General features: G+C 36.1%; 1 protein-coding gene across 2 annotated transcripts; it reads right to left on the minus strand.

The window, feature by feature from the left end:
* Nucleotides 1-488: 488 nt before the first annotated feature.
* LOC122006230 lies at nucleotides 489-8094 on the minus strand. 2 transcript variants are annotated; one of them, XM_042561652.1, is made up of 5 exons: nucleotides 7154-8094; nucleotides 6422-7065; nucleotides 6244-6333; nucleotides 880-1578; nucleotides 489-807 (listed from the first exon to the last, which is right to left on the minus strand). In XM_042561652.1, exons 1-5 carry the CDS (start codon nucleotides 7254-7256, stop codon nucleotides 769-771), a joined length of 1575 nt encoding a protein of 524 aa, XP_042417586.1. In that variant the 5' UTR covers nucleotides 7257-8094; the 3' UTR covers nucleotides 489-768. The 2 variants fall into 2 exon arrangements, with proteins under 2 accessions (XP_042417586.1, XP_042417588.1); XM_042561654.1 differs by having other exon boundaries at nucleotides 7157-8093.
* Between the last annotated feature and the right edge of the window lie 7541 nt (nucleotides 8095-15635).

Consider the following 15635-nt stretch of genomic DNA (forward strand, 5'->3'; position numbering starts at 1 on the left):
TTAGTTGAAATTGACTAATAGACCTATTTAGCTCGAAATGACATGAAATAAATTTATACACGCTCGTCTAATTTTCTTGATTATATTCATACTCTCAAATATCAATAATCATAAAAAAAAAAAATGTTTTAATTATTTTTTTTTAAAAAAATTAATCGATCGTTACAAACACATACGAGCAACACATTTTTGATCATAGAAGATCTTTTAATATATATTTTTTTAAAAATTAATCAATTGTTACAGTAACCTATTCATAATCACAAAACTTTACCGAAATGATTATTACCCTCTAACAATCTAATCGACGAACTAAACGAACAAATGGATAAAATCAATATCAAGTACATGATTTGAATATTTTTAAAATTGCTTACACGATTTAAATAATATGAAACTTAAACTATGTGGTTATTTAATTTGTTATTTTTTTTTTTAAAAAAATGCCCTCATTGGAGTAGCACTCTCCGTGAATAAGGAACTCCAAATTCTTCAGAAGATTTTTCCCTGTAGACTTTCTTATATTTATAAAATCTTTTTATCTACACGGATCAAAAGCCTACTCAATGTAAACTGTATTCTTGTAAAATTATACTAAATGAAGAGAACCGCAAAACAAATTCAATAACAAAAGGAAGACATCATTTATCTAAAACTTAGTGAAAAGAAAAAAAAAAAAAAAAGAGATTAATCCTCGCCAACTGCTACTCAAACAACTCATATTGTATGTTCTCTAAATATCACATTTGGGAAGATCTCATACGAAATCTAGCTGGACTTCAGTGGTCGCCGTGTTTGCGTTTCGTACTGCAGAAAAGGACGGCAGTAAATATAAAGACAAGGATATGAATGAACTGATGTAAGGCAAACGGAACGTACCTTTTTGAGGAAAGCATCAATCTCCTCCTGTGTCAGAGCTTCTTCACCAGCATTTTTATCCCACCCAAGTGATCGTAAGAAAGCTTCTTCTTCCGGATCAGGAACAGCGTCTAAATATGAGTTAGCTTCTTTATTGTCAACATATAGTCTATCAGGCTCATCAGTACTAAGATTTATATTTTCTGCTGAAAAATCCAAGCCAGGTTGGCAGTTCTGTACACTGACTGAGGAAGCATTTTGCAGGTCCTCCGGTGGTCCATGGGAGCCTGGCTCCCGAATAGAACCTGAAGGATTTAATGATTTCTTCCTCAATAAATTGAAGAAATCATTCCTATTCTGGGTGTGAGAAAGAAGTTTTCTTTCTCCAACGGATACAACTCGCTTTAACACACCATTTTTGTCCTCACCTTTATTCTTTTGGTCAGATTGGGTCTTTGAAGCAACGCTTGCAGTAGATGGAACAAGTCCAAGTTGGTCACTGGCTTTGCGAACACTCGAACTGTCTTCAGCAGTAGGTGATATGATGTTCTTCTCACGGTTAAGAACTTGAAAGTTTCCCACCTGATATGCCTTTGCAATATCAGATCTTACTGGTGTTCGCCCAGCAAGGTTTATCTGCTGGCCACCCTTTGCAAAAGAACTAAAATCTACACCACCCTTTGCACTTTTTGTTTTGGCCTTTTCTGCCAAGTTGCAAGTCTGAGAGCAACAGATGATCGTCAGAATGCAGAAGATGAATAAATCAAGCATTCAAACATAATTTCCTCAGAAAATAAATGAGACGGTAATAAGGAATGAATAACTGGAAAATCAGCACAAGAAAGGTATTTAATAGAAACAGATCGTTTTCATCTCACAACACCAGATTGCAGATTCATGATAGAAGATAGGTGTGTTGCATAATATTAAACAAAATTAAACATTCAGTGTATCTTTAAGTCATTTCTGAAATACATAATGCATGAAGATAGATATCATGAGTCATGACAAATGATAACTTTAACCACACTATTTCACAATGGGATCTCTGGCATTCATCTGATAGTTTTGCAATGCATATTTAGACAATATTCATCTGTTGCAGTAATAAATCAAATATAATATATGACTATTTGAAGATTCTTTGTGATAATTAAGATCTAGCCAATAATACGCTTTATGAGAACAAGATTCCCACCACATGAAATAAGATGTTTGATGGGGATTTGTATTCAGCACCAACACAAGTCACGGATCGCACCTCTTTTTAAAGGTTCTAATACTTTCTCTATACTTATTTTGCATTACTTTGGTAAAAAGCTGTTTTCAGCCCTAAGGTAAGGACTAATTATATTTGTGCACGGATCATTTTTATTTGACTAACATTACAACACCAAATCGATATAACTGAAGTTTCATTTGAATAGACACTGCAAAGAGAATCATTAAGGATTTATCATATCAAACTAAATGTAAGAAACTGATGTCATTTTATCTTTGTTTAATAGAGTTTGAAGATTCTCCATTGTGAAACCTTCAAAGTTTAAATTGCCCTTAAGCTAAAAATGCTGAGATTAGACATGAAAATTTGCCAAGGAAACAAGCAAACTGATACTAAGTCACGTGTGATGTTTACATGGAGCTTAATGGTTAATGGAGGAAAAAGATCTACGAGTTGATCCCAGTAGTTGGAACAAACATGGCTGGTGGACCACAAACCAAAAAATTGAGTTTCCGGAATATTCAATAAATAAGTGATAACCAAATTTTCTCGAGTTGTTACACTGGTTGATTGTGGAGTGTGGAGGTAAATGGAAACCAAAAAAAATCTAATTAGTAAAATGAACTGATATAAATGAGCTGAGCATTACTCAGTGGGTATTTCCCAGTGACATACTAAAGTCTTCAGGAATGGGTTAACCAAACAATGGGTGGACAATGAAAGATTTTGGTGAGATTAGATAACTGTGAGGGAGAGGAGATTCCATCTGTTTTTGCATAATAAATGTGTAGTTTCATTAATTCACATATAGTAACATGTTGTGGGAAAAATAGAAAAATAAGAGGGAAAGCTTTTTTATCCTAACCTTAGGAGAGAGGTTATGGGTATATTTTGAGGTAGAAATTTATTCCTCAACTAGAGTCAAGCTTAACTGTCAAAAGTTTGAGTGTCGTAATGCATTATAACTCTATTCGAACACTAACATAGTGGGATTTTGCTGGACCCTATTTTAGGTCTTTTTTTGGTTATTTTGTCCCTTTATGTATGTTAGACTCTTTATATATATAAAAACTTTTATTATTTTTGTCTTGATTAAAGTATTTATTTTATTGGAGTATGCATTATTACTAATTTAGTTGTAAACTTGTTATTAAAAAAATAACAGCTAGGTGCACGATGTCCCCCGCCAATGCAAGTCTCGAGGAAGAGTCTATTATTCACAACCTTACCAGCACTGCAAGAGATTGTTTTTGCAACTCGAACCCATGACTATCATATCACACGACAACAACTTTACCATTGCGCCAAGACTCCCCTTCGAAATTTACTCGTTATTAATTATAAATTTACTTGTTATGTCATATGAATAGTAAAGAGATATTATGTTAGAGAACTCAAGATAAGGATATGATAGTATGTTTGTCATAAATGAATTATAGTATGTAACCACTTGTAGAAACTTGCTCTAAGATTGGATTTGTGAAAATTGGGTTCAACCTAACCTAAATGAGTATGATAAAAAGAGTCGAGATTCCAAAGTACCTTAGGTTCAAAAGAGTTCTCTAGGCTTGGCAATCAAAGTGATGATTATAGTCGAGAGATTTTAAGAACTTCCAACCAAAGTAACCCTCTTGGATCAAGAGAAATATACGGGTATTGCCCCCTTGAATCCATTGTATTTCATCTTAGAGACTATAACTTTTATATTCTTTTCTCTTGCATGACTTGCTTATTTTTTTGTTTGGCCTCTTAAGAGGCTCTCCTACATATTTATACTTTTTTCAAATTGCAATTAGGTTTGGAATTCACACATTTTATTTAAAATCACTTTTAGTTTCTTTATGTATTTGCACAATTGTTTTATGATTTCCAATAATTTCTCTTTATTAACTTAGATCAATGTAAATATGGAGTATATTTAATCATATTGAATTGTTATTCTTATTTGATGTAACGCTTATGCATTCCTATGATTGAGGCATGCAATTATGTAATTAATATTGTCTACAATAGGCATATCCTTTGATTGGCATGAGGGACATGCCGATTGGGTTATTCCATCATCAACATGGTCAACATGGCCATTCCCATCCATGAGAATGGGTTCAATTGGAGTGCGACACCAATAGTTTCGAGATTCAAATCACACTCCAATGCTAGTTTTAAAGTCAAGCGGGGCTAAGATAGTGCAAATGCTCAAAAATTAAGTTGAATTAATTATAAATTAAAGGAGAAAAAGATCACCTTTCAACCATCTAACAACAAGATCCATTAATACCAGATACATCATTGATACTCTGATGCCGACTAAGTTCCAGATTAACCTGCCATGCCCAAGTGACATTATTTGAGAACAACTCATTGCTGAAGTGTTCAAAGATCTATAGCTATGAGCAAACTTCCAAGACTAGGTCAGTGTGTCATCATCTCTTGAAGCCAAAGGGGTAATATCAGCCAAGTTTCCATAGCTCACCCCTCTGAATATGCAAAATTACAGTAGTCAACACACCCCAAACTCTTCTCTAACGTGAGCTCTCCAAGCTTCCCTATCTGATGCTCTGAGCTCCCACTAACTGGGTTCTCTTCTTCAAGTTCCCCAAACTCTCTGCCCTGAGCTCTCAATGTTGCTCTCCTAGCCATCCCTAAGTATGGTTCTCCATATCGCCCATCATTGCATGCCTACACATGGCTCCCCACTAGTATGGGTCATATTTGGAAATGGTCACCTATGTCGTTTGTCACTACGAACCAAGCCATGCTTAAACATGACCCCTATAGTTACAAGTCATCCCCAGACATGATTTCTCACCTACCTCCGCCTATAAATACACAGGTATATCCACTAGAAAAGGGGTTCACATTGTTATGCACTCTCTAGTGTCTTTACCATCTTTCTACATTGACCTTTGTGTGACTTAGGCACTAGAGGGGCTTTACTGGACAACTTTGGCTCCCATTGACCTCTTTCAAATGTGTGTGAGTTGGACATTACTTGAGCTCAGCAATCTCCACCTCAATCATTTCAACATTATTCAACCTTCGCATCATTGACATCCACTTCAGCATCCCACTTCAGCAGTCGATTTCTACCACATCATTCAATGGTAGTATTGCTTGTTACACCATAGGAACAAATTGAGTGCTCAATCAACTAAGGAAGCATCAAAAGGTAGTCGAGTAAAATAAGGGCATAGGGATGGCACCTCAAATTGCAACAAAAATGTAGGGTCAAAAATAAGCAATTTTAAAATAAAACCAAAGCAAACTGAAGGTTTTATATGTGTATGGGTATACAACATATAATATATATTATATATCATCAAATATAATTATAGAATATTATTATGCATGAGTATAGATTTTATCCAAAAAAAGTATATATGTACACAATATGTAAAATAAGGATTAAGAAATAGGTTGATTTTTTAGGAAATCCTGAAACTCAATTTCTAAGAAATAAAATAATTAAACCCAACCAGAAACCCAAAATCAGATAAATTTGAATCAATTTATAGGTCAGTTCAAGGTGAAAAGCTTTTTATTTTTTGCCTAGCCTTGTATGGATATAGGATGTTTGTTCCAGCTTTCCAAGTGATCTGATAAAACCATTTGAACAGTTTGAACTATGTTATTCTAACTTGTCTAATGTGTTGCTTTTAAGATACACCACTCTATTCTAAAGAGAATAATTTGAGTTTCAAGTAGAGCTAAAAGTTTCCATTGATGTTAGATCCAAGGATGCTGGAAGATCACAAAAACCTTCAATTCCCTTTCCACTTAATCACTCATTCACAATTTACAAACCAATGAATGCAAATTAATTTCTAATCCTATGTTAATGCTTTCTAACAGATTTCCTAATTATATTTATAACATTTTACTTAGTTGTTTGTCTCATAAGAATCTGCACAAGCTGGTAAAATCAAACTTGTTATCCAACATGGTTTCTACAATGATTACCCTATACCTTATTATCCAAACCCTAGATGTATAATCATTTTATTAGAGGAGAAAATCATTTAGCAATGTGGATAGAAATGGTACACAAGATCAATCGAAGTCTAAATAAATAACGATAAAGAAGGAAAGGATCATACATTCATTGATGTTGTGAAAATAGGAAATATATTTCAACAAGAAAAAAGCAAGTCAGGAAGTTATACCAAGACTTTAGGCAGTACAGGAGTCACAGGTACCAGCTGCTTGAATTTTTTTAGAACAAGTTCTTCAATCCTCTGAGTGTCAACAGAGGACTACATAACATATAAATGTCATGTTAATGGAAACCACATGGCTGTAGTAAAACAACAAAAGGCAACAGTTCTGGATTTTAAATATTACCTGGCGACCGTTATCAATTAGGGAAGGTCTTTGTGCCAGTGCCTCCGCCATTGTGTTTCCAGTTGCAGATGAAAGCAAACTTCCATCAGTTTCCACTTGTACAGGTATTTCAGCTAAAGCTGAAGTTCCATTGATGATGGCAGTTGCAACAGGAAGACTTTGGACAGCAGTCTTAAGACAAGGAGACAATACATCAATAGAATCTGAGAAGTTTTGCCTGCCTTCAGCTTGAAGGGATGGAAAATCCTTCTCAAATTTTCTGTCAATGCTTCTAATTACACTTCCCACAGAACCAATGTTATTCCCACTATTTACAGGTCGTTTAAGACAGGAGTCAAGTTGTCTTCCTGCTAGCGTAGATTGGGAATGTCTCAAAGCATCTTTTTCAGCCCTAACTCTTAGAAATGGGTCGTGATAGCCAATTCCATTCTCAACCAACGATGGCCTACTTTGCCTATCACAGGTATCAAAATCCCTCTCTTGGTTTTTGTCACGAGACCTACGGAAACTACTGTAATCCTGCAGTTTGGCAGAGCTACCTCTATCCCGAACAATAGACCCATTAGAGCTTAAACTCCTCCTGAAATTCTTATCGTGGTGACTGAGTAATCTACTCCTTGAGCCACACTCCATGCCATTTTCATCTACAGGAAACCAAAGAAATAGGATCAGCTTAGAAATTTATAATGTTAAACATAAGAATAAGTATCATAAGGAAGGAATAGCAACAACTACCAGAACGTTTGGAAGTGCTGATGTGCAGGGTATTGCTGGAATTGCTCCCATTTGCTAACTTATACCATTGTGGAACCAATGCAGGCTCACTTCTATCCATTTGGAGTATAGATCATTATCTATATACAGCTAATGCTCTCTACCTCTGGACAATCTATAACAAATTTATTCAACGAATCTATTTCCTATACTAAATATCCTACCAGAAGAATTCAACCGTAGTACTTGGATGAGGACAGCTGTAATTTTTTTTTTCAAAACGCCATCGCCATGGGCACTAAATTAGCATTGTAGGAAAGGTAATCTCCCAAATCCACCGACTCCGCATACAAAGCCCGTCCAGGGACACACTTCTCTCAAGAGGAGCAGGATTCAAATATCTCAAACAACCATGGGAGGATGGTGCAATGGCCGATAAAATCAGAGAAAGATCACCGCCGAGAAACCATCAAAGAAGAATAACAACAAGGTCAAACTCCAAAAAACGGTAACTGCAGGTAAATCAAGCAAGGCAAACCTAGGCCAAAAATGGAAATGAGAACAAAAAGGGGACAAGGGTAAGGAAACAAAAGAGGGAAATTCCACCCTCTCCTCCAAGATTACGGGAAGAACTGGGGAGACCTCCGAACCCTAAAAGGCCGTTCAGATTGATGAGAGCGGAACAAAAACCTTACGGCAGGGGAGGAATCCGACCACGTCGTGGCAGATTGGATTAGGCTGCGGGCCGGCGGTGAGTGTGCGACCTATTACGGCGATGAATCGGAGGAGCGCCGTCTTCTTGCCTACTTCGATCTAACTCGCTTCTCTCTCAGAATCGCAATCGAATCAAAACGGAAATGCTCGCTGTGGCTCTTTGTTCCCTTGCGGCGTTTGTGTCTATGAGGGAGGAGTCGGGGAGGCAAGGCGTGGTTCTCTCGCTCGCTCGCTCTCCGCTCCGCTCTTACCTTTTATCATCTGTCTGGTTCGCCACCGGTTCGGTCGCTATCACGGTTTTCAGCGGATGGTGAACCGGTCTAGGGCTGGCAATTAATGCCCATGGTCTGCTCTGCACGTGGAAAAGGAAATAACGGGCTTGCTTTTATATATGTTTACGCTTTTTTGTTTTCAAAGTTATTTTTTTTTTCATATTCTAAATAAAGTTTCTTGATTTTGTTAAATAAAAAATCGAACTGAACAAAAATAATAATTTGGTTTGCTATTTTAATTGAATTCATTTTATCAGGACTTAATTGATCAAAATAGAATAATATTTTAGTCTTAAAAAAATCCATTCATTATAATTTCTATTTTAAATTAATTTACATTTGATTCGATAGCATTGTAATAAAATATCAATTTGATTTTGGTTAATTGTAAAAATAATTAATTGAAAATTTCATTTGTTCTTTGAAATAATAAAAACATACTTTATTTAGTGTGACGTAGCAAAAGGAGATCGTGGGAATTTCTCTATTTTCAGTGTTTATCTTAAATACTTTATTTTTATCAAACTTTGAATAAAATTTTAAAATAAAATTTATAAATTAGGTTAAGAATGACAAACATATTGATATTTTAGTGTAGTTTCATTTTATATTGAAAATTTAATTCAATTAAATTTTGCAAGTAGATAATCATCATTTTTCTACCAAAAATTAAATTAGATTGATCATAATATAGTAATATCTGAAAACAAATCAAAACTTTAATCAAAATGCTATTGATCATAATATACTAGTTTTGATCAAAATTAGTATAAAATTAAATTGATCTAATATACTAATCGTATCAAAATTAGTATATAAATTAAAAATCTAATATATATATATATATATATATATATATATATATATATGATTTAATAATGTTTAAAAGTTAATATAATTATAAATTTTAACAATAAAATATTGACTATATGGATTTTGTTAAGTCATTAAGCTCCATTCTTTACTACCTTCTAATCTATATTTAAATAAATTAGATTTTATTTTATTATTATAAATTAAATCTTTTACGATATCTTTCTTTCTCAAATAATGTGAGTATTTATTATTACCTGACCTCATTAATTTGGACGTGTATTGGCTACCTAAATACATGTGAGCACAACTTTTGTTTTTTATTTTAACCATTATATTTAGCTAAACATTTTCATATTTACAGCTTCGGCACTTTCTCATAGGACACCCCTAAAATTACCGAATTCATACAAGGCATACCTAAGTTCCGCAATCTTTCAACCTTTAAAAAATTAATTTCCTTTATTTAAACATAGAGAACCCAACCAAAAATAATTTTAAAAAATTTACGTCATAATCATCTTCTATTTCTCTTTTTTTAAAAAAATTAAAATTTTAATAAAAATTTTAAAAATAAAAAAAATAAAAAAGAAGGTTAATAAAAAATTATAAAATTAAATGAACATTAATAAAAGTATTTTTAAATTTTTTTAAATAGAAAATTACAAGATAAAAAATGAAATATTTTTTTTTAAAAAAATAAAAATTAGATAACTGAAATAAATAAATTATCTTGATGTTGATTTCTTGAAACCAACATCATCATGCTAATTTTTTTTTAATCAATATCATGTTGGTGCTAATTTCTTCAAAATCAACACTAAGATGTTTCTAAGAAATTAAAGTTGTTGGGAGATTTTCGGTGTAATTATTCCCTAGGTCAAGATTGACTAGTTTGGCTAAACTCGGAGAGATTTGAGCTTGAGTTTCGATTCGATGTTTGAACAATATGTTGTGAGATATATGTGAGAAAGGTTAAGTAGGTCAAGAAGAATCGGTACTTGACTAGTAAAATCCTAACTAGAGATTAGGTAAGGGTAAGTATTAACTCGAGGGTTAGGCAAAGGAAAGTCCAAGTGCATCAGGGAGAACCACATGTTGGCAAGGAAAGTCCAAATGGGTCAGGGAGGACCACGCGTTGGCAAAAAAAAAAAAAAATCCAAATAGGTCAAGGAGGATCGTACGTTGGCAAAGAAAGTCCTAACTACGATTAGGTAAAGGAAAGTCCAAGTGGGTTAAGGAGGACCACACATTGGTAAGGAAAGTCCTAATTGCGGTTAGGCAAAAGAAAGTTCAAGTAGGTTAAGGAGGATCATACATTGGCAAGGAAAATCCTAACTACGATTAGGCAAATGAAAGCCCAAGTGGGTTAAGGAGGACCGTACATTGGCAAGGGAAGTCCTAACTGCGATTAGACAAAGGAAAGCCCAAGTAGGTCAAGGAAGATCACATGTTGGTAAGGAAAGTCTAAGTGGGTCAAGGAAGATCGTACGTTGACAAGGTTAAGTCTTAACTGTTGGACCGAGTAGGCCGGCTAGAGAGGGTTGAGTTGCTCGAAATACTGAAACAAACATCTTCTCGATCTTTCAACTCAGATTAGCAGCAATAACTAATAAAATTAAATAGAAATAACAACTTAAATAAAATCAGTAAAAGGCCAAGAATTACTTGGTTATAATCTAGATGGTTGTTAATCCAAGACAGTAGAAAGCTCACTAAGAATCTCCTTCACTGAAAGCGGAGAAGCCTTTTACACACAATAAAAGCTCAGAAAAGTCTAGGAAAGTGAATACACAAGTTGTTACTTCTTTCCTAAGTCCAGAGGTCTTTTTATAGCCCCTGAAAAATCTTATCCACAGACTGAAGGCGCCTTCCAAAGTTGTTACTTCTTTCCTAGGTCTAGAGGTCTTTTTATAACCCCTGAAAAATCTTATCCATAGACTGAAGGCGCCTTCTATAGGGTTGGAAGACGCCTTTAGCGAGGCTCTCATGGATAACTTTATCCACGACCAACGACTCATTTCAACCTGGTTGAAGGCGCTTTCCATAGCCTTGGAAGGTGCCTTCGCACTATTTATCGAAGACGTAGAGGCACCTTCAACAACATTTGAAGGCGCCTCCAGTAGCACTTGCAGTTCCATTTCGCTCCTTTACTGCTACGATCTCCTGGGTGATTTCGGCCACCGGAATAGGGCTCACCTGAATTCAATTTCTGGCCTTCTCCTCAAGCAGGCTTCTGCTATGGCTTCTTATCCCTCGAACGTCATGCACATCCTTCTCGTCCATAGGTGTACTTTTCTGTAGTATTTCGTCCCTCAGACACACCGAGCCCGTCGGCTCTCTCCCGTGTCGTCCTTCTCTCTTGCCCCGTCTTTCGCTCGACTTCCTGTGCTCCTAAGCTCCTGCACACTTAGACATAGGGATCAGAACATAACAGGACCTAACATAACTTAGTTGATCACATAAAAAATAACCTTGGGGGTCCAACAATCTCCTACTTTTTTGATGTGAGCAACCCAAGTTAAGTTAGGGTAAACCAACCATTAAGTAGAAATAATACAATTGCAATACCAAGTAAATATGCAATAAAGTACAAAAATATTTTTAAATTTAAATTGAACTACTACCTCCCCCTAGACTTAACCTTCCTCCCTTTGATCACATAAAAAAATTAGGGTAAAAAAAATCTAAGGGAAAAGAAATTTTTTTTAATAAAAGCTTAATTTCTAAGTAACTTGTAAGTAAAAATAAATTTCTAAGTAAAATTTGCAAGTCAAGAAGTGAAAATGTTAAACCATTGACAACTATTGAAAGTATTAATTTAATTAACTATTTCATGCTTATCAGTTTGTCAATTATTCAATTCAGTAATTGACTTCCAGGTTGTGGCGAGGCACTAAGCCTTCTTGGTTATTGAATCATCAACCACTTCTAGATAAAACCTCTTAAAGAATTCAATTATTTAATCTTCTATCTAAAAACCCTAAGTCCAATTTTACTTTTAATTTATACAAGTTTTTGGAATCCAATATAGGTTCCTTCCTACAAGATTAATCAAGAATTTTGGGGGTACGTAACTTTTGGGTATTTTTTTGATTTGACCACTGTGAATCTAAGGTACCAGCTTAGTCTTTTAAAATTTTAAGTTTGAACAGTTAAACATGTATGATTTTTCAAGTTTTCAACTTGTGTTCTTAATTTATTATTTTCAATTTTTAATTTTTCAAAATCTTCTAACAGACAAGATTTGGCTAAAATTATTTTTAATTCTTTGTTTTCTTTTTCAAGTTTGCAACAATCTTTAGTTAATAATTTTACAAATTTAAACAACTTGTCAGGTGGGAGAGATCGTACCTGACTTACCTTGTCGATCCCGTCATCTGTAGCTCCCCCTAACTGCTGTTTTCTTCTGATGTAGCTCCCCCTTCATCGATGCTCATTTCAGACGAGCTTTCTTCGTGTTCATCTTCTTGATGACTTGCCATCAATGCAAGTCTGGAAAAGGCTTCAACCTCCAATTCGGACGACATTTCGTCCCAAGTCGCTTTAAGGGTCTTGTGTTTGTTCGTTTGGATGAGCTTCTTGTCTTTGCTTTTGCCCTTTTTCTTCAATTTAGGGCAGTTGTCTTTTACATGTCCTTCTTCATTGCAGTGGTAGTATTTGATTGTCCTTTTCTTTCTACCTTGCAGATGGTTAGATTTTCTAGATTTAAACAGTTTCTTAAACAGTCTTACCATCATTACTGTTTCGTTGTTGTCGACAGAGGACTCTGAATCTTGTTCGTCCATCTTTGCCTTAAGGGTAATGTTGTGCTTCGTCTCCTTCTTTGTATCTACACATCTTGATTCATGGACTTTAAAAGTTGAAAATAACTCTTCTAAGGTAACAGATTCTAAATCCTTAGAGATATAGTAGGCATCTACTAATGATGCCCCTTTCATATTTCTAGGGAATGCATTAAGAGCGTACCTTAGCGAATCTCGGTTGCTTACATTTTCTCCGAGATTCGAAAGTCCGATGATGAGCTCCTTAATCCTCAAGTGAAGGTGTGCAATGGTCTCGTCTTCTTCAAATCGAAGGTTGGTGAGCTAGTTGCGAAGTTGGTCCCGTCTCGCAAGTTTCGCCTCCGAGGTTCCTTCGTGTAGTTCCTGGAATTTCTCCCAGAGTTCTTTTGCGGACTCATAGGCTCTGATCCGGTTGACTTCTTGTGACGATAAAACACTCAGCGGATGAAACTCTGCTTTGTCGTTTGCCATGAAGTCGGCTTGTTCCTTCTTCGTCTATTGAAACTTTTCCTTGCCCTTGGGTGCTTCAAAACTAAATTTCATTATTAATAATAAATCAAAGTCTGTTTTGAAAAATACCTCCATTCTCTTTTTTTAGCTCGCAAACTCCCCCTCGAACTTTGGTGGGTAGATGCTTGGTCCGACCATCTCGTGTGCTTCGTTCTGTGGTTAGTCCTCCTGAAGCTATTAGGCTCTGATACCACTTGTTGGACCGGGTAGGCTGACTAGAGAGGGTTGAGCTGCTTGAAACACTAAAACAAACACCTTCTCAATCTTTTACTCAGGTTAGCAGCAATAGCTAATAAAATTAAACAGAAATAACAACTAAAATAAAATCAGTAAAAGGCCAAGAATTACTTGGTTACAACCTAAATGGTTGTTAATTCAAGGCAGTAGAAAGCTCACTAAGAATCTCTTTCACTGAAGGCGGGAGAAGCCTTTTACATACGATAAAAACTTAGAAAAGTCTAGGAAAGTGAATACATAAGTTGTTACTTCTTTCTTAGGTCCAGGGGTCTTTTTATAGCCCCTAGAAAATCTAATCCGCAGGATAAAGGTGCCTTCCATAGGGCTAGAAGGCGCCTCTAGTGAGGCGCTTGTGGATAAAACTTTATCTATAGCCAACGACTCATTTTAGCTTGGTTGAAGGCGTCTTCCATAGCCTTGGAAGGTCCCTTCGCACTATTCATCGAAGGCGCCTTCCAGCCATGGAAGGCGCCTTCCACAGAAGGCATGGAGGCGCCTTCAATAGTCTTTGAAGGTGCCTCTAGCAGCACTTGCAGTTCTATTTCGCTCCTTTACTGCTGCGATGTCCTGGGTGATTTCAGCTATCGGAATAGGGCTCACCCGAATCCAATTTCTGGCCTTCTCTTCGAGCAGGCTTTCACTCTGGCTTCTCATCCCTCGAACGTCATGCACATCCTTCTCGTCCATCGGTGTACTTTTCTGCAGTATCTCATCCCTCAGACACACCGAGCCGGTCGACTCTCTCCCGTGTCGTCCTTCTCGTTTGCTACGTCTTTCGCTTGACTTCCTGTGCTCCTAAGCTCATACACACTTAGACACAGGGATCAGAACATAATAGGACCTAACATAACTTAGTTGATCACACAAAAAATAACCTTGGGGTTCCAATACTAACTATGATTAGGTAAGAGAAAATCCAAGTGGGTCAAGAAGGACCACACTTGGTGATCGGAAGTCTAACAGAAAGTTGACAAAGTCTATGTGGATCAAAAGGTTGACCAAACACTTGGTGGAGAAGTCTCATTAGGTCATGGTTAAATAGAGATTGGGCAAGGGAACCCTAGACTTGGGTTAAACAAGTTAGAGTTTGAACATCGATCAAGTGATCGATTGAGAGTTGCGTCAATCGATCAACTAATCGATTGAACGTATCTCTTCGTGAAGTGCATTGTGAATCGATCAGGTGATCAATTCACCTTGAAAGTGATCGATTAGAAGCTAGTTTTCATGAAGCACAGTGCATTGCATAGTGCTGAATCGATTGGGAAGAATCCCAATCGATTGAGGATATCGTGAGAGACTTAATTGATTAGCTAATCGATTAAGCTTGGTTGCGAGAGAACAGAAAGCTTCTGGATCAATTAGGTGATCGATTGAAGATGCTTGATCAATTGAAGCTGCTTGATCAATTAGGTAATTATCTCATGAGCGAATAGAAGGCTTCATAATTGATTGAGTGATCAATTAAGAAGGCTCATAATCGATTGACTAATCGATTAAGTGACAAAGAAAAGAGGCATTGCTAGGTTTGGATGGCTGGATCCTCTCAGATTTAACGCAACAATCAATTGGGGGTAAGGTCGATCGATTGGGAGTCCTAATCTACGGGATGTTAAGGTGATGACGAAGATTCAAATACAACTCTTCTTCTCCATTCTTCACCACTGATTCTTGAAGGTTCTTGGACCAAATTTCTGATATATTTCCAAGCATCAAGAGGCGATCCATAGCAATAAGAGATCAAGAACAAAGGCTCTTCATTGTTGTATCTATTTCCTTATTCTTGCTGTATCTCGTATTCGCTTGTGTATTGCTTGTACGAGGATTCTTCGCCTTCTAGAAGAAGGATTTCATAGTGTACTATGAGTGAGGAGAGTGGACCCTTCACTACAACAAAAACCTTTATAGACATCGATTTTCCATCGGTGTCTATTTCATTTTCGATCGATGTCTATGAAACCGATGTTAAAAGTCTGCCATTTTAGACATCGGGTTAAAATCGGTGTAGTATCACTTAACGACACCGGTCTTCGAATCGGTTATTAACCGGTGTAGTATCACTTAACGACACCGTTTCATCAACGGTGTAAAACCGATGTAATATTGTATGTTAATAACACCAGTTTTGGCAGCGGTAAATGACCGATGTAATATTAGTTAATAACACCG

Source organism: Zingiber officinale, chromosome 7B, assembly GCF_018446385.1.
Source record: "Zingiber officinale cultivar Zhangliang chromosome 7B, Zo_v1.1, whole genome shotgun sequence".
NCBI classification, from domain to species: Eukaryota; Viridiplantae; Streptophyta; class Magnoliopsida; order Zingiberales; family Zingiberaceae; genus Zingiber; species Zingiber officinale.